This window comes from Lynx canadensis, chromosome D4 (genome assembly GCF_007474595.2).
Source record: "Lynx canadensis isolate LIC74 chromosome D4, mLynCan4.pri.v2, whole genome shotgun sequence".
Classification (NCBI taxonomy): domain Eukaryota; kingdom Metazoa; phylum Chordata; class Mammalia; order Carnivora; family Felidae; genus Lynx; species Lynx canadensis.
Window position 1 is genome coordinate 80,257,094 of NC_044315.2, and position 18,853 is coordinate 80,275,946.

The 18,853-nt window shown below is 42.3% G+C and overlaps 1 protein-coding gene and 1 non-coding gene across 2 annotated transcripts; both read right to left on the reverse strand.

Annotated features, from left to right (window-relative positions):
• Positions 1–4,366: 4,366 nt before the first annotated feature.
• LOC115500190 lies at positions 4,367–4,470 on the reverse strand. Its single transcript, XR_003964437.1, has one exon. It is a non-coding gene; the product is annotated as a U6 spliceosomal RNA (small nuclear RNA).
• An 8,860-nt stretch (positions 4,471–13,330) lies between these two features.
• On the reverse strand, positions 13,331–13,635 carry LOC115500042 (cytochrome c-like). Its single transcript, XM_030294355.1, has one exon. The coding sequence runs from the start codon at positions 13,633–13,635 to the stop codon at positions 13,354–13,356; it is 282 nt and encodes a 93-aa protein (XP_030150215.1). The 3' UTR covers positions 13,331–13,353.
• Between the last annotated feature and the right edge of the window lie 5,218 nt (positions 13,636–18,853).

Genomic DNA, 18,853 nt, shown 5'->3' on the forward strand with positions numbered 1-18,853 from the left:
GTTTTCGTCCACTCCCAGCTTTTTACACTGTCCGTGACCAAGCCCCAGGTAGTACCTCTCTCCTGAGTTTTGTCTCAGATGTAGCTGTTTTCCGCGGCCCCTTACTTCTGAGGGATTGCGGCTTTGACCCATTCACCCCTCTAGGGGAGGGTCTCACTGAGCAATGGCTGGGTGCTGGCTGCACCCAGGAACGTTTGTGGGACCATGCTGCTGTCAAAGCCCAGAGACTACGGCTGGGTGCCAGCCCACCCCAGAAAAAGTTCGCTAGATGGTGTAACAGCAGGATTTCAGGGATTATGGAAAATTACAACACACATCTGGCACCAGGCTTCACTCTTAACGACCTTTTTCCAGCACCAGCGAATGTGGCCTTTCTCTGGGGTCTGCTGGGCCCAGGTGGCCTCAACAGTCTCTACCAAATGTCCTTCCAGCAGTGGAGCTGCTTCTCCCCATGTGGCCCGAGAACCTCCCGGACCCCACTCTGCTTCTGGGGATTCGCCCTTGCCACCAGAGCACTGCCAGGTATCAAGCTGTGGAGTTGCAGACTCTGCACTCCCCCTGTTTACAGTCTTCATGGAATTTAAACCCTCTCCTTTCTCCTTTCTCCCTTTTAAGTTCAGTCCCTGTGGCTGTTTCCAATTTTCCACTTTCTCTCCAGCTGCTTTTGGGGAGGGGTGCTTTTCTTGTGTTCTTCCCACCATCTCTGTCCTCTCTCCACATGCAAAAGCACCACCCTGCCCTCCATGGCTTCTCTCTCCCCAAGATCACCTCTCCACGCCATGTACCTGCTGAGTTCTGTGGTTCAGGTTGTGCAGGTTGTTGTATTAATCCTCAGATCAGTTTTCTAGGTGTGCAGGATGGGTTAGTGTTGGTCTGGCTGTTTTTCATGGACGTGAGACACACAGAAAACTTCCATGCTGTTCCGCCATGTTGGCTTCCTCTACAAGGGTGCAGGTATGAAGGGGACTATGGGGGTGTCTTTGAAAATAACCACGCTAGGTTTGAATCCTGGCTTTGCTGGCATTTGCCAGTCCTTTGGCAAGATATGTAGCATCCAAATCCTCATCTCCTCATTTGTAAAATGGGGGTGGTGATACCCACATCTCACAGTATCTTTGAGGAAGCAAAGGAATCAATAAGATGATGGATGTGGACTGCCTGGCACAGAGCCTGGCATTTATTAGACAGTTAAAAAAATGTGTGTTCCCTTTCCATTCTCTTCTCTGAGAACCCACAGGGATTTCCAAGACTCCTCATTCATTCAACAATGTCTATTTCATACTACGCATGCTGGGCACCGTGCAGGTGCTAGGGAGACCATTGTGAATGTGAGAGAGGCAGTTCTTGGTCTCTTGGAGTTTATAGTCTAATGATGTTGGACACAGAACAGATACTTTTGCAAAAATGAATTATTTACAACTGAAGCAGAGCTATGAGGAAAAGAAACCCAGAATGCAGCAGGAGCCTTGAGAAAGCTGAGGAAAGGCCTCTGAGGAAGGGATCTGAGGCACAGGGGAAGCAGCATCAGTTAGAGTGAGGAGAGCCCTAAAACGCCCTGAGCAAGGTGGACCCGGGTTACCTGGAGAAACCAAAGGAAGGCCAATGTGACTGGAGTTTGGGCAGGGCATTCCCAGCTGGAGAATTTTGATTCTCACATTCCAGACAGAAGTTCATCCCTGTATTGGTCTGGACATTCTATGACCAGGAACTCAATACTTATGTAAGCTGGTCCATCTGGGCGATGGTTGGTGCCCCTAAAAACTCAGGTGCAACCTGTTGGCTACTGTATCATTGCATCCAGGAAGCAGACCACTGGCGCCAACTACTTGCTCTTAACCTGAAGCGATCAGTCACTCCTTCACCGAGCCTCACTTGTCCTCTCTGGACAAATGTTGTAGTCACCTGCTCTTCTGTCTTCCTCCATGGTCTTATAAGCTCCCCATCAGAAAAGAATGTGTCTTTTTCCTCCCTCTGTCCGCAGCTCCTAGCACAGACTTTGCACATATGAGGTGCTGCTGAGTGTATGTTTGTTGAATGGATAATAAGCGATGCTTTGCAAAGATTTGGTTGTTTGTTCTTAAGTAACTATTACCCCCAATACTAGCTGTGTTTTATTGAACATCTACTGTGTGCCAGGCCCATTATTAATGTTAGCTCATCAAATAGCTTTTTAGGGACTGTCACTATTTTGTCTCCATTTTCCCCTCAGCTTTATATTTTAAGAAATTCAGATAAACAGAGAAGTTGGGAGAACTGTACAGTAAACCCCCACTTCATGTAGGTTCACCAATTTTCCCATAGCTGCTTTATCCCTGTGTGCATGTACACACACACACACACACACACACACACACACTCACTTTTCCCCTGAACCATTTAAAAGCTACTGATGTGAAAACTCTTCACTCCTGAAATCTTCAGCATGTCTCCTACGAACAAAAACACTTCTCTCCACCATTATGATGTCACTGTCACACTCAACAAATACAAGATTGATAATACCTAAAAATAGTCCATGTTTGAATTTCTCCAGTCGGCCTGATTACATCCTTTATAGCTTTTTAGTTTTCATCTAGAAGTATAGAAAGCATTTAATTGCGATGTCTCTTTAGTCTCCATTAACCTGGAACAATTCTCCCCACTTCTGGCAGGGGGGCAGGTGGTCTTTCACGTGTTTGCCATTTCTGAAGAGTCTAGGACAGTTGTTTTAGAAAATGTCCCGCAATTTAGGCTCGTCTAGTATCGCCTCATTATTTGATCAAGTTATACATCTTTGGGCAAAAATGCTATTCAGATGATGCCATGTTTTCCTAGGGCATCGCATCAGAAGGCACATGTTGTCATGTGTGCCGTTGGTAGTGATGCTGAACTCGATCACTTGTGTGAGATCGTAGAAAATAGATATTAGTCTCTGCCCTTGGTTCCTGGAACAGGGCTCCTGAACCCCTTGTAATGTCCTTTTTCTAAAAAAATTTATTTAAATCCAAGTTAGTTAACATATAGTATGGTGATGGTTTCGGGAGTAGAATTTAGTGATTCATCACTTACATATAACACCCAGTGCTCATCCCAACAAGTGCCCTCGTTAATGCCCCTTGCCCATTTAGCCCATCCCCCCACCCAACACCTTTCCAGCAACCCTCCATTGGTTCTCTGTATTTAAGAGTCTGTTAAGAGTTTGCCTCCCCTTGTAATTTCCTAAGTTATTGGAGCACTAGGATCGTGTTTTGTTCTAGTATTTGGTCTTTCACCCCAGGTCCTGACACTGAGCTCCTGAAACTCTTGTGATTTTCCTAGGGTGATAGGAGTGTCTTTTGCTCTAATGGTGGGCTCCTGGATGGCTCTTGGATGAGGGCTGGTCACCTGAAAGACAAAGCCATGATTAGATGTTTTGAGCTTTCAGCCCTGCCTCTCACTCCCTCTTGAGAAGAGAGAAGGGTCGGAAATGCAGTTAATGATCAATCATGCCTAGGTGATGAAGCCTCTACAGAAGTCCCCAGAGTATGGGGTTCAGAGTGCCTCCAGGTTTTCCAACACATCCACACATGGAGGATGACATATCCCAACTCCATGGCGACAGGAGCTCCTGTGCTCAGGACCCCTCCCAGAGCTCACCCTATGGATGTCCATTTGGCTGTTCCATATCCTTCATCGTAGCTTGTCATAAACTGGTTAACACAAGTGTTTCCCTGAGTTCTGTGAGAAGCTCTAGCAAATTAATTGACACTGAGGATGGGGTTATGGGAGCTTTTAATTTGTTGCCAAATTGGACAGAAGTTGTGGGTAACCTGGGGACCTACTGCTTATGATTGGCATCAAAGTAGGGTGGGAGCAGTCTTGTGGGACTGGGCCCTTAATCTGGGATCTGATCTATCTCCAGATAGATAGTGTTAGAGTTGAGTTAAATCATAGGATACCCAACAGGTGTTACAGAGAATTTCTGGTGTGGACCACCCCACTCCTGCCTCAACCACACATTTGAAGTGTCAGAAGTGAAGTGTTGTGTGTGAGTCATAAAGGAGACACACCGGACTGAGCTGAGTTTTTCTTATACAACTTGGTTAGGGTGGTGTCCACCAGATGTCTTCACTGTAAAGGTACATTTTCTCTTTGTAATTAATAAGTGGTATCTGGGGAGATACTTTAAGACTGTATGAGTATTTTGTTCCCCCAACAGCTTTTCACATCCATGAATGATCTTACCTGAATCGATTATTACTATGGTGATTGCAAAATGATGATTTTCTAATTTCTTTTACATTTATTAGCTGACAGTCTTCTCTGTAGCAGAGCTCTCTCTCCATTCTTCTTTTTTTTTTTTTTTTTTTGATTGGAGTGTAGTTATGCACTCATGGATTACCTTTTTTTTTTTATGGAATGCTTTCTGAATTTGCATGTTATCCTTGTGAAGGGCCATCTAATCTTCCCTGTATCATCCAATTTTAGTAGATGTGATGCTGAAGTGAACACTGGATTATTTTTTAATTTAATATATAGCGATCCTTTATCACCATTGTTCATTTTGATGTTCAACTTGTCCCAGATTTGACCAGCGGGAGATGCTTTAAGCCAGGTTTTGTGTGCTTTAATGCGTCTCCAGTAGCTTTGAGCACTTCTTTGCTCTCTGGCACAACAAGATATTCTAGGTTTACTTTTACCCTTACTCTAAATAGCAGAAAAAGGAGGCCCAGAGAAGTAAAATGGCTTGCTGCCTCACGGTATTTGTGAGATCCTAATCAAGCTCAGGACTTTAAATTCCAAATTTCTAGGAAAGTATTAAGCTGATGGGCCAGCCTTTCCTGTAGTGCAGAAGGGACCTTATCAAGACATGTAGATCCCCAAACCAGCTGAATCTTTAGCTGACTGCACTCAGAGATTGCCTAATAAGATGAAAACATTTGGATTATAACTTTGAACTTAGACAATTAGCAACAGATTCCCAGGATATTTTTTTGATTGAGGAAGTTATAATTTGGGGGGAAAGAGCACAGGTTTTGGATTCCAAAAGAACCAAGTTTTCCTTTAAAACCCAGGAAGGTTCTGCCCTTGTATTTGTCTTTGGGCAAGTTACTTCACCACGTTGAATCCCAGGCTCTTCCATCTGTAAAATGGGTTCATTCATAGAAACTTCTTAGTCTAGTGTCTGATACATGTTAAGTGTTCAATAAATGAAAGCTACTTTACCAACAAGACTGTTATTATTAAAATCTGAGAAAATTCTGTTATTCCGAATTCTGTTATTCTGGGTTAAGGTGATAGAAAAAGCAATGGATTTGGATTTGGATTTAGATTTTGAAGATCTTACTCCCTCTCTGTGACCTTAGACAACTCTTGTCCTCATAAATGAATTTCATTTTCCTCACTTGTAAATCAGGGCTCATGGTCCCTCCCCTAAAACTTCACGGCATCACTCACCAGATTTCATGAGCACTTACTATATGCAGAATAATCAGAATCTTAACATTAAAAGCAAAAGGTAAACATCACTGTACCCCTCCTTTAACACATGATTGATTGGCAGGTTCAGAGCCACTGAGCAGGGATTCTGTCTCGCTCTCTCAGACATGCCTTCTTTCCTTTACATCACAGTGTTCACAAGAGCAAGTAAGAGCTAATATGACAGTGTTCCGTAAAGCTGCAGCACGCTCTAAAGGTGATAGAGTATAATCAGCAGTATAATTACATTCCTTCCATGGAAAACATCATTGGGAGGAGAGCAGGAGACTTCGGGTATTTTTTTTTCTTCTTGTCTATCTTCAAGATAATTTGTGAGGGTCTTAGGTTGGTGTTATCTACCAGGGGCCCTTACACTTCAAACAATAACTGGCTGAAGGTAGCAGAGATTCGAGGCAGTCCAGAAGCAAATACCTCAACTGAGAACACCGATAAGAAAAGCTCTTTGAAACTGTAGTTTATCTAGGATACCATTTCTTTTTTGTTTGCTTTTTTTAATTTGCTTTTTATTATTTTTAAAAATTGTATTAATTTTTAAATTTTAATTCCAATATAGTTAACATACAGTGTTATGTTAGTTTCAGATGTACCATATAGGGATTCAACAGTTCCATACATGACTCAGTGTACTCTTTAATCCCTATCGCCTGTTTCACCCATCCCTCCACCCACCTCCTCTCTGATAATTATCAGTTTCTTCCATACAGTTAAGAGCCTGTTTCTAGATTTGTATTTTTCCTCTTTTTTTTTTTTTTTGGTTTGTTTTGTTTCTTAAATTCCACTATGAGTGAAATCGTGGTATTTGTTTTTCTCTGACTGACTCATTTTGCTTGGCATTATATCCTCTGGATCCATCCATGTTGTTGCAAATGGCAAGATTCATTCTTTTCTATGGCTGAGTACTATTCCATATATATATATATATGCATACCACATCTTCTTTATCCATTCATCTCTCGATGGACACCTGAACTGCTTCCATAATTTGACTATTGTAAATAATGCTGCAATAAACATAAGGGTGCATTTATCCTTTTGAATTAGTGTTTTTGTATTCTTTGGGTAAATACCCAGTAGTGGAATTACTGGATCATTAGTAGTTCTATTTTTGATTTTTTGAGGAACCACCATACTGTCTTCCAGAGTGGTTACACCAGTTTGCGTTCCTACCAACAGTGCTCAAGGGTTTATTTTTCTTTACATCCTTGCCAACACTTGCTGTTTCTTGTGTTTTTTGTGTTAGCCATTTTGATAAGTGTGAGGTGATATCTCATTGTAGTTTTTGATTTGCATTTTCTTCATGGCAAGTGATGTTAAGCATCTTTTTATGTGTCTCTTGGCCATCTGTATGTTGTCTTTGGAGAAATGTCTGTTCATGTCTTCTGACCGTTTTTTAATTGCATTACAATAAAACCTTGGTTTGCAAGCATAATTTGGTCCAGAAGCATGCTTGTAACTCAAAGCAATTGTATATCAAAGCAAATTTCCCCATAAGAAATCATGGAAACTCTGATGATTTGTTCCACAACCCCAAAATATTAACATAAAAATGGTTACAATGCTGTAACATAATACAAAATAATAAAGAACACACAAAATATAAAGAAAAAGAAACAAATGAACCTGCCCTTCCCTTTGAAAACCTTCATGGCTGGTGTGAGGGAGACAAGAGAGAAGAGGGTTATTGTGTAGGACGACTTTCACTGTCACCAATGGAATCACTGCTCTCTATTGGCTCAATGGAATCTTTCTTTTTGTGCAACTTTAACAAGACACCTATCCATTGACACTTGCTTTTGTCTCTTTTTGAGGATCTTGTGGAAATGTGATATTGCATTGTCATTAAACAGATTCATTGCTCGCACTGCTATAGCCTTATTCGGGTGGTGCTTTCCTACAAAACTTTGCACTCTTTCCCACATTTTACACATCTTTCTAATCTCATTTGAAGTGAGGGATTCCCCCGCCATTTTCTTCTCCTTCTCTGCAGACGAGATCTCCTCCATAACCTCTTGATGTTGCTCGAGATGCAGACCCATCAGTATGTCGGTGGTCAACTCCTGCCCATGTTCCTCCACCAGCTCTTCAATATCAGCCGTATTCACCTCCAGTCCCATGGTCTTCCCCAAGGACACAGTTTCATTGACAACTAGCAGCTCCTATTCATGAGCAAGCCCTCTAAGCCATGTCTAAGAACACAATCAGGCCACAGCTTTCTCCAAGCAGAATTGAGGGTTCTCTTGGTGACCCTATAGCAGGCTTTATCCATGATCTTGAGGCAATTCACGATGTGGAAATGATTTTTCCAAAACTCTCAGAGTTAGGTTTGTTCCTTTGGTCACCTTGAAGCGTCGCTGAAATAGTGCTTTTGTGTAAAGCTTTTTAAAATTCGAAGTGACGTGCTGATCCATGGGCTGGAGGATTGGAGCAGTGTTGGAGGAAGGAACTTGATCTTAATGAATTCAAATTCCTCCAGTAAGTAGTCCTCAAAGCCTGGAGGATGAACAAGAGCATTATCCATAACCAGCCAGGCTTTGAGTGGCAGATTCTCTTCTAAAGTGTATTTCTTCACTGCAGGACCGAAAACTTTGTTGATCCTTTCAACAAACAAGATACGAGTGACCCAAGCCTTGCTGTGGGGCTTCCACAGAACATTTAACTGGCTCTTCTGCACCTTGCATTTCCCGAAGGCTCCTGGATTCTCAGAATGATACATGAGCAGGGGCTTGACTTTGAAACCCCCGCTTGCATTAGCGCAAACGGGAGTGTTTCATGGGCTTGTGATCGGGCATTGCATTCTCTTCTTCTGTAATGTAGGTCCTCTTTGGCATCTCTTTCCAAAAAAGCCCCGTATCATTGCGTTTAAAAACTTGCTCCGGCAGGTAACACTCGGAAACCATAAGCTTCTGGAACTCAGAAGTGAACGCCTCAGCTGCCTTAGCATCCCAACTCACAGCCTCTCTGTGCCACAAACCCTATGGATGCCCCCTCTTCTCTTTTTTTTTATTTTTTTTATTTTTTTTTTCAACGTTTATTTATTTTTGGGACAGAGAGAGACAGAGCATGAACGGGGGAGGGGCAGAGAGAGAGGGAGACACAGAATCGGAAACAGGCTCCAGGCTCTGAGCCATCAGCCCAGAGCCTGATGCGGGGCTCGAACTCACGGACCGCGAGATCGTGACCTGGCTGAAGTCGGACGCTTAACCGACTGCGCCACCCAGGCGCCCCAGCCCCCTCTTCTCTTAAAGTTATCAAACCATCCTCTGCTTGCCTTGAAGTCTTCTTCTTTTTCTGTTGACGTACCTGGCAGTTTACTTACGTCAGTGTACAAGGCCTTTGCCTTCTCTCAGATAAAGTTCTCGGTCACAGTATTACCTGCTAGTTGCTTCTCATTTATTCAAAACACAGGCAACTTTTTTACATCTTCCAGAACACATGGCCATTGTTTTGATATTCTCATGACTCCTTTTGCTGCATCTATCCCCCTTCTTCTTTCTTCTTTAATACTATGCAAATGGTCAACATAGACTTCTTTTAAAATCTTGCACTTGCATACCTGTTGATACTTCTCCATGACTTCCTTCTTACCTTCCACCATAGTCATCTCCGTCTTCTTACTACTTTTCTTTTCAACCTTTTTCTGCATGGGGGCCATTGTATACACTCACATCAATGTTGACTGCAGTACAGTATTAATGAACTCTTGCCATAGACTGTATTTAATGTAACTGGTAATAAGGCAGCAGAGAAAGGGGTCTATATCTAAAGGCAGCCTGACCTAGAATGAAGCAAAGCATTCCTAAGCTTTCTCTTCTACGGAAAAGCAAAGGACTGTCCAGAGGTGCTTTGAAGTGGCAAAAAATACACTAGTACCAATTGTGGGCACCTTCCAATGTTCTGAAAAATCAACGATTTCTGCCAAACAGCACAGTCTGAGACTGAGCATCCAACTATGGGAGACAATCACACACAATCCTGCAGCAAGATATAGGTAGGTAGGTAGATAGATAGAAGAAAAAATATTGGCTTAGCTGTGATCATGTGACCTTTGACATCACATACTACTTGTATTGAATGACATTGCTCATTGATCAAGTTAAAATTTATTAGAAATGTTTGCTTGTCTTGCAGAACACTCACAGAACAAGTTACTTGCAATCCAAGGTTTTACTGTATTTGGTTTTTTGTGTTGAGTTATATAAGTTCTTTATATATTTTGGATACTAATCCTTTATTGGATATGCCATTTTTTTAAAAGTGCATTCACTTATTTGGAGGCAGAGAAAGAAGGCAAGCAGGGGAGGGACAGAGAGCGAGGGAGGGAGAGAGAATCCCAAGCAGGTTCCGAGCTGCCAGTGCAGAGCCCTGTGCAAGGCTCTAACTAACAAATTGCAAGATCATGACCTGAGCCAAAACCAAGAGTCGGATGCTTAACTGACTGAGCCACCCAGGCACCCCTTGGATATGTCACTTGTAAATATCTTCTCCCATTCAGTAGGTTGTCTTTTAGTTTTGTTGATTGTTTCCTTCACTGTGCACAAGCTTTTTATGTCGTTATTTAGGACACTGTTTTGAAGAAGAAAGAGGATGAGGATGAGGATGAGGAGAAACAACCCTAAAATCCAAACCCAGTAACTTCAGTGAGTGTCAGACTTCTGGCCAATTCAACTGAGAGCTAGAAAGTGGGGAGGCAAAGTGATCAAAAAGGCTGGCCGATGTCATCACTCTGGGTGGCCGTGCACCCAGATATCAATTCTACTACATTAGATAGGAAAGGCTACTGGGAGACTATGAACAGTACCTGCCCACCTCTGTGTCCTGAAAAGAGAGAGACACAGGGAAATAGTCTCACATATGGGATACTGGCTCAAAGCATGGATCACTTCCACAGGACAGCAAGCAGTGGATACCAGTGGATCCTGGGAGCCATCCTAGTGCTGTATAAGGCCAGCTGTTCCTGGATCATGGGCAGAGCCCATTAGGCACACAGTGAATCCTGCGGGCATTAGGCCATTGCCACTTTTGCTGTGAAGTGAATTCCTTAGCAAGAGGCTATGCTGTGTCGTACCATGACAGAGTGAAAAGCTTTCTGTAAGCCCATGGGCTGTGGTGCTGGCAGAGGCAAAAAAAAAAAAAAAAAAAAAAAAAAAAAAAAAAAAAAAAAAAAAAAAAAAAAAAAAAAAAAGCACAGGAAAAGCAAATCCAAATAAAAAATAAATATAAAGTATTTCTGTGAGGACAATTTACTTGCTCCAGATGGAGTTAGTTACCGGCAGAGCAACAGCCAGACATACGAGGGAAAGTGTTAGCTTCCTTCTTTGGGAGAGGGAGGTGCATAGGAAACACTGCAGACAGAAGACTGTTAGCGGGTTCAGATTGTCCGGATCCTCTGAGACCTCCAGACACCTGCATCTTTTCATAAAAGAAACCTGGCAAAGTCATGTGGTCAGCCAACACTGAACGACTTCTCGAATCCAACAACTTCTCGAATCAGAATTTGGCGTCCAGCCATCTCAAGCCCATGGCTTCAGTGAAAGATTCTTCACTCGGCCACAGAAAAGCCCTGAAATTTCAGTCTGTGCCCCGTAGCATGCATCTCAAGACTTGAGCCTCCCATTGTCTCAGTTGAAGATACCTAATGTCCTCAGAAGCAGTCATCTTACTGGTTGTATTATCTTTCCTCTCCCTTTTAGGTTGCTGAGAATTTGACTTCAGCTTTGTAAAAAGTCCCAAGAGAAAAAAACAAATCTGGATACTTTATAGAAGTGAACTCACACGGTAAAAAAAAAAAAAAAAAAAAAAAGTCCCAAGAGACCAAAAGAGATTCTTTTGGTGATCACTGTTCCATGAGCTACTCCTAGTTCCCATACGGGAATATGGTCAGGATCCCAGTGCCTTGCATCTCAGCTCAATGACCATGGATCTGTTAGAGGTAGAGCTAAGTTTTTAATAAAAGACAATCTAGGGGCACCTGGGTGGCTCAGTCGGTTAAGCATCTGACTCTTGCTTTCGGCTCAGGTCATGATCTTACGGTTCATGGGTTCAAACCCCACGTCACTCTCTTCCCTGACAGCTTGGAACCTGCTTGGGAGTCTGTCTCCTTCTGTCTCTGCCCTTCCCCTGCTTTCTCTCTATCTCTCTCTCAAAATAAATAAAAATAAACTTTAAAAAAAAGTTTAAAAAAATGACAAAATGCCTAAAAAGAAAAAAAAAGACAAACTAGAGTGGCCTGCTTTCCCTTGAGGTGAGTTATCCAGGGCAACAGCAACCTCTCCTCCTTTGCTGCACAATCTTCGTGGCATCACAGGTTTTCTTCTGCACAGATGAAGCCCTCGCATCTGGGTTCTAGTTGGCAATAAAGGAGACAAGAGTGGAGGAGTCTTGCTGGATATCTTAGAACTCAGACCCAGGAGTGGCCAGCGTCACTCTCACTTATCTTTCCGCCGGGGAGAAGTCAGATACGTGGCCACCCTGACCACAAGGGAAGCTGGCAGAGATGATCTAGTGGGACAGGCTTATGCCTGGCCATAAGGCTACTTGTAGGCAAAAGAGGGGAGAAGCATTTTGGTGAACAGCTAGCAATCTGCTATATACATCATTCAAAATAGTGCATATTTCCTTGAGGGTCGGTATTAGTTTCCACGGGCTGCCAGAACAAAGTACCACAAACTCAGTGGCTTAAAACAAGAGAAACATATTGTCTCACATTCTGGAGGCCAGAACTCTGAAATCCACCCTGTTGACTGGGTCACGCTCCCTCTAAAGGTGCAGGGAAAGAACTGTTTTTCATGTCTCTTTCCTAACTTCTGGTCACTTTCAGGAGGTTATTTTTGTTTGTTTGTTTTGTTTTGTTTTGTTTTGTAGATAGGTGCATCACTCCAATTCTGTCTCTTTTTTTGTTTTGTTTTGTTTTAATTTTTTTTTCAACGTTTATTTATTTTTGGGACAGAGAGAGACAGAGCATGAACGGGGGAGGGGCAGAGAGAGAGGGAGACACAGAATCGGAAACAGGCTCCAGGCTCTGAGCCATCAGCCCAGAGCCTGACGCGGGGCTCGAACTCACAGACCGCAAGATCGTGACCTGGCTGAAGTCAGACGCTTAACCGACTGCGCCACCCAGGCGCCCCTCCAATTCTGTCTTGGTATGGCCTTTTCTCTATGTGTCTCTACATTGTCTTCTTTTTATATGTGTCCTAACTTCCTCTTTTTTTTTTTTGAGAAATGTTAAATATTCTTTATTTAATATTACACATAAACCACACTAAAATGTCTTTAATTAAGCAAAAGGCAACATTTTAAATGCAGGAGATTTTATTTAATTAATTAATTAATTAATTAATTATTTTTCCCCTACAGCATTGCCTGTGAAATGCAGGAGATTTTAATTAAATTGACATAGTTAAGACCAAAAAGGTTAAGTGGACATTGTCAGCTATCTTGCCTTTAACAGGCTAACAAACATAACTTGAAATACATCCGAGTCTTGCTGTTCTGAGACAGTGAAGGGATTTCCTCAGTATTTAAATATATTAATATAACCAGTCATATAAATCTAAATATAAAACCAATCTCCTGTAAGTTTAGAGATGGCATTTACCATCTCTGTCAAAAGCTGAACGTTACTAATCAATTCCAATCATATTTTTCGAAGGGGAAAACAATGATAGCACTTGCTGAACCAGAATTACTGTCAAAGTTCAAAAAGCTAATTATATGCATGTAACCACAAGCCAATATTATTTAAATAAGGACTGTCCAAAAGAAATATTCTGTCAGGTGTTCATGATCTGAATTCTGGGTATGAGATCAATTTAAACAAGTCATGAGACATTTTTGTTCTGTAATCAATAAGGCAAAGGCTAACTATTACTCCTTAGTGGCTTTTTTGAGATAAGCTATCTAGTCTGCTCTTTCCCTTGCCTTCTTAATGCCAGCAAAGATAATTTTTGTTTCAGGGATGTGCTTCTTGGGATTCTCCAAATACTCCATCAGTGTCTCCTCTCCCCAGGAGGTGCCTTTGTTCTGGTTGGCATCCATGTAAGAAAATCCAGGGGTTTGACCTGCCTTCCACCCAAATAAACCATGGAGATTTGGCCCAGTCTTGTGCTTGCCTCCCTTTTCTGCGTCATGGCGCTGGGCACACTTCTGAACAAAAATCTTGCCCTGCTCAACGTCACCCATTTTTTTTTAATTAAAAAAAATTTTTTTATATTTATTTGTTTTTGAGAGAGAGATGAAGTGCGAGTGGGAGAAGGGCAGGGAGAGAGTGGGAGACACAGAATCCAAAGCAGGCTTCAGGCTCTGAGCTGTCAGCACAGAGCCCAATGTGAGGCTTGAACTCGTGAACCAAGATCATGACCTGAGCAAAAGTCTGATGCCCAACCAACTAAGCCACCCAGGCAATCTAACGTCACCCATTTTTAAATTGCTCTTTGGTCGCGCATGAAACGAAGGTGTCTGCTCACAAGCTAGATGCCCCACTCTCTCAATTTCCTCTTTTTTAGGAACCAGTCATTGGATTAGGGCTTACCTTATGACCTTATTTTAACTTGATTGCCTCTTTGAGACCCTATTTCCAAATAAGATTACTTTTGAAGGTACTAGGGTTAGACTTCAACATATCTTTTTTTTTTTTTTTTTGGTGGGAGGGCTCAGAGCACACAATTCAACCCATAACAGGAAAAATTGTCTGCAACCGACCTTTGGACACTGATATCTGTATCATTTGTAACAGAAGCACACCTAAGAAAACAAAGAGAACGTATTGGAAGGGTATTGGGTAGCTCCTGGAACCAAAGGAGAATTTGAACAAGCAGGCTTTGGGAACAGTAGAAATCTGGGCAGCTCCAGGAAAAAACACAGGGATGTCTCTTTAGGGCCTGCCTTCCAGATGACTCCGCTCCAGTGTCCTTCTGGCCAAGTGCCCCTTCTCTCAAGACACAAATGCCTGGAAGAGTCAGTTGGGTCAGCCTGTGGTGGAACCAGGGACTCTTTAGGGGTTTGTGAATTGGATGTGATAGACAGTCCTGCCATGATCCCTGTGGGAGGGGCAGTTCCCCAAAAGAAAGAGAAGGGCAGCTTCTATCAGAGATGGGGGGAAGGATGTGTTGTGCAGGCAAAAAACCACAGCTGTTTGCTACACATTGTAATTTATTTGAGAAAGATATTTCAGCTCAGGCAGTTACATTTCTAAGTATATTGGCACTTAAAGGAGCCATTTAGTCATCTGGAAAATGCAGGGCTGTGGAAAAATGCAGTGTCACGTGGTAAAAGGAGCATTTGTGGTGGAGTCAGGAGAACAGGTTTTTGGTTTTTGTTTTTAATAATTTGCAAGTGGAATAGCTCTACCCTGACAAGATCAAGAAAAGCTCTTGGAAACAACAAGAATGTTCAACCAAGTATCAAGTTACTAAATGGAAATAAAAACCATATAATACAAATCAATTTGAAAAAAGGCATAACAGAACCGAAACCGTTATTCAAATCAGCTACCAAGGCAGTTTGTAAAGGAAAAACTCATCAAAAGTGCAAAGGGTTCTCTGTTAAGAAAAAAAAAAAAAAGACACTGGATTCTACTTTCAGGCATAAAAAATGAAGGATGGGAAGACTTGAGATTATAAAGATGTCATTTCTCACTGAGTTGATTTATGCAGTGTAAAAATCTCAGCTAAAAAAAAAAAAATCACCTCAGCCAATCAGAATCTTAATTACGTTTTTAAACTTGAAAACGAGAGTCTAAAATTCCTAGGAAAATGTCAGGCCCTCATTGCCAACAAGCTTCCTCCCAAGGAACAGGGCCCAAGTTTTGATTCTGACTCTACCACTGAATGATCTGTGAGACTTTGAGCAAGTATATATATAACCTTTTGGCGTCTTATTTTCCTCAACTGTGAAGTGCAATAATTATATTTTCCTGCTTCACAGAGCTGTAGTAAGGATCACGTGAAAGAAAGTATTTGAAAGAGTTTTATAAACTGTAAGGCACTCTTCGTGTTATAACTGTGATTTTTTTTTTATTCCCCCAACAATGTTGGGTAAGTGCAAAAATCACAACTCCTCTTTTTTGCAAAAAACCAAACACCTTTTCTCTTATTAAACTCAGTTACATGATGATTCATAAATGCTGATTTCCGTGGAAGGGAGAGAAAAGCTAATGGGCGTTGCTGTTGTGCTAGAGGGAGCAAGCGTTCACTTGGCCGCTCATGGGTCCTGTGAGCCCAACAAGATGTTTATGCCTCCCAGTGGCCCCCTCTTCTCCATCCCTCCATCCCGAGTTCATTTCCCATTGGTAGAATGGAAGGTTTTGGACTTCATGGGGTTTGAGAGAAAAAAAACTTTGGAGTCTTTACAGATCTCAGTTTGAACCCTGGTGCCAGCATGTACCTTAGATAAGTCACCCTTTCTTTTCCTGGGTTTCAAAATCTATCAGATGGGGATGATAATATTTACTTCACCAAGAAGACTCGAGAATTAAATGTGATAATAAATACAAAGTGCCTGAAGCGTGGTAAATGCTTGATAAGTGGTAGCTCTTGTACTTGCCATAATGTTAATAATAGATATAAATTAATAAATATAAATTTTATTATTATTACTACCTCTAAGGGCCTGTGCAGCTCTGAAAGTCTAGGATAATATGTCAGAGCAAAGCTAAAACAGGGAGAAAACAGAAGATTCCCTTAATAGGACTTGAGTTAGTATTGCAAGTGGGACATTCTTCTGGAAGACAGGCTGTGTTCACAGGGCCTTATATAACCTTGGTGACTCACTACCAGAGCTTAGCTCAGCCTTGCCTCCTCTGAAAAAAGGGGAGAGAGGAGGGCAAAGCCATATGGTCTTGGACAGAGGAAGGCCCTGGTTGGGAGGCTGCAGCCGATGGTCCCTCAGAGAGTCTACTCTAACCAGATTTTTATTTTTATTTTTTATTTAATTTGTTCTCATGTCTATTTATTTTGAAGGACAGAGAGAGAGAGAGTGCATGCATGTGCACACACACACGAGGAGAGGAGGGGCAGAGAGAGAGGGAGAGAAAGAATCCCAAGCAGGCTCCACGCTGTCAGCAAAGAGCATAATGCAGGGCTCGCTCTCATGATCTCATGAGATCATGACCTGAGCTGAAGCCAAGAGTTGGACATTTACCCGACTGAGCCACCCGGGTGCCTAACTAGATTTTTAAATTCTTATAAAACGTGTATTTAATTGAGGGGTTTTCTTTTTCTGCAAATAATTTTTTAAAAGATGTTTGTTATGTGTTATGTTATGTTATGTTATGTTATGTTATGTTATGTTATGTTATGTTATGTTATGAAGGCTTCATGCCCAGCTCAGGGCCTAATGCAGGGCCCAAACTCATGACCATAAGATCAAGACCTGAGCTGAGATCAAGAGTTGGATGCCCAACTGACTAAGCCACCCAGGTGCCCCAAGATTTTATTTTTAAGTAATCTCTACACCAAACGTGGGGCTCGAATTCACAACCCCAAGATCAAGAGTCAGATGCTCCACTGACTGTGCCCCTTCTGCAAATAACTTTTGAGGTAGGCACTATTGGTGGCCAATCCAAAGCTACAGCCCTCTACTTCTCTGAGGGCAGAACCCTGATATTGGTCAGGATCAGGCAGCTGTGTGGGTCAGGAGAGAATGCTGCAGCCTCAGGCCAAGGAGTAGGAGGAAGGTTGACTATTCTTGCCAGTGATTGGTTTGAGAATGGCCACGTGACACAATTTGGGCCAATGCGATATGAGGGGATGCCTGTCCTGGGGCTTCCAGGAAAGTTTTCCTCATTCTTAAATGAAGGACACCCCTACACTTTTGGTGTAGTGTAATCCCTGTGGAGGGTGTATTAGTCTCCAATTGCTATGGTAACAAATTACCACAAACTTGGTGACTTTAAACAACACAAATTATCCTCTTAAGAGTTCTGGGAGTCAGAAGTCTCGCTGGGCTGAAACCAAGGCATTGACAGGTGCTCTGCTCCCTCTGGAGGGTCCGGGGCGGGGGGAAGGATTCTCTTTCCTTGTCTTTTCCACCTTCTGGAGCTTCATTCCTTGAATTCCTTGGGACATCGCCCCTTCCTCCATCTTCACGGCCAGGAATGTAGCAGATCTCTCTCTGCTGTTTTCATGTGGCCTTCGCCATGGTAAAACCTCCCTCTGCCTCTCTTATAAGGATACTTAGGACTGCATTTAGGGCTTACCTGCATCAGCCAGGATTCTCTCCTTATCTCGAGATTCCTAGTGCATCTGCAAAATCCTGTTTGCCTTGTAAGGTGACATCCAGAGATTTCTGGAATTAGGACACAAATATCTGCGGGAGCCATTAATCATTCTACCATAAACAGGATTTGGGCAGCAATTAACAAAGTTACCTGTGCACTGTTTTTATTTTTTTTTTTTTTAAATTTTTTTCAACGTTTTTTATTTATTTTTTGGGACAGAGAGAGACAGAGCATGAACGGGGGAGGGGCAGAGAGAGAGGGAGACACAGAATCGGAAACAGGCTCCAGGCTCTGAGCCTTCAGCCCAGAGCCCGACACGGGGCTCGAACTCCCGGACCGCGAGATCGTGACCTGGCTGAAGTCGGACGCTTAACCGACTGCGCCACCCAGGCGCCCCGATCCTGTGCACTGTTTTTAAAGTCAGGTTTATTGAGGTATGGTTTACATTTAAAATTAACTCTTTAGAGTGTAGAGTTCTGAGCTTTGACAAACACATAACTACGCAATTACCACCACAGACAAAATGTACAGCAGTTCCATCAATCTAAGAAATTCCTATGTGGTGCCCCTTCGTGGTCAAACCATCCCCTGGCCTCAGCTCCTGGCAATCACTGATCTACTCTCTGTCCCTATAGTATTGCCTTTTAGAGAACGTCATATAAATGGAATCACGGAGTATGTAGCTTTTTAAATCTGGCTTCTTTCTCTTAAAATAATGCATTGGAAATACATCTATGTTGTGATGTATCAGTAGTTTGTTCTTTTTATTGCTGGGTGGCATTCGGTTGTAGAGATGTATTACAATTTACCCATCAGGTGAAAGACACTTGAGTTGTTTCCAATATTCGGCAGTTATGAATAAAGCCTCTATAAATGTTCAGATATTGACATGGTTTCTGCGAATATAAATTTTCGTTTCTCTTGAGTAAATGTATAGGAAAGAAACTGCTGGGTTGTATTAGAAATGTATATTAAACTTCATAAGGGATTGCCAAAGTGTTTTTCAAAGCAGCTATGCTTTTGTACTCCTGTTAGTGATGTATGAGAGTTCCAGGTGCTCCACATCCTCATCAGCATTTGGTATTGTCATTGTTTCTCTCCTAATTTTAATCGTTCTGACAGGTTGCACAGCGATAAAGCAATCCCACTTCTAGAAATCTATCACAGGGATGCCCCGGCAAA

Coding starts and splice junctions, on each gene's coding strand:
- LOC115500042 (XM_030294355.1), bottom strand. CDS start 13,635: ATGGGTGACGTTGAGCAGGGCAAGATTTTTGTTCAGAAGTGTGCCCAG.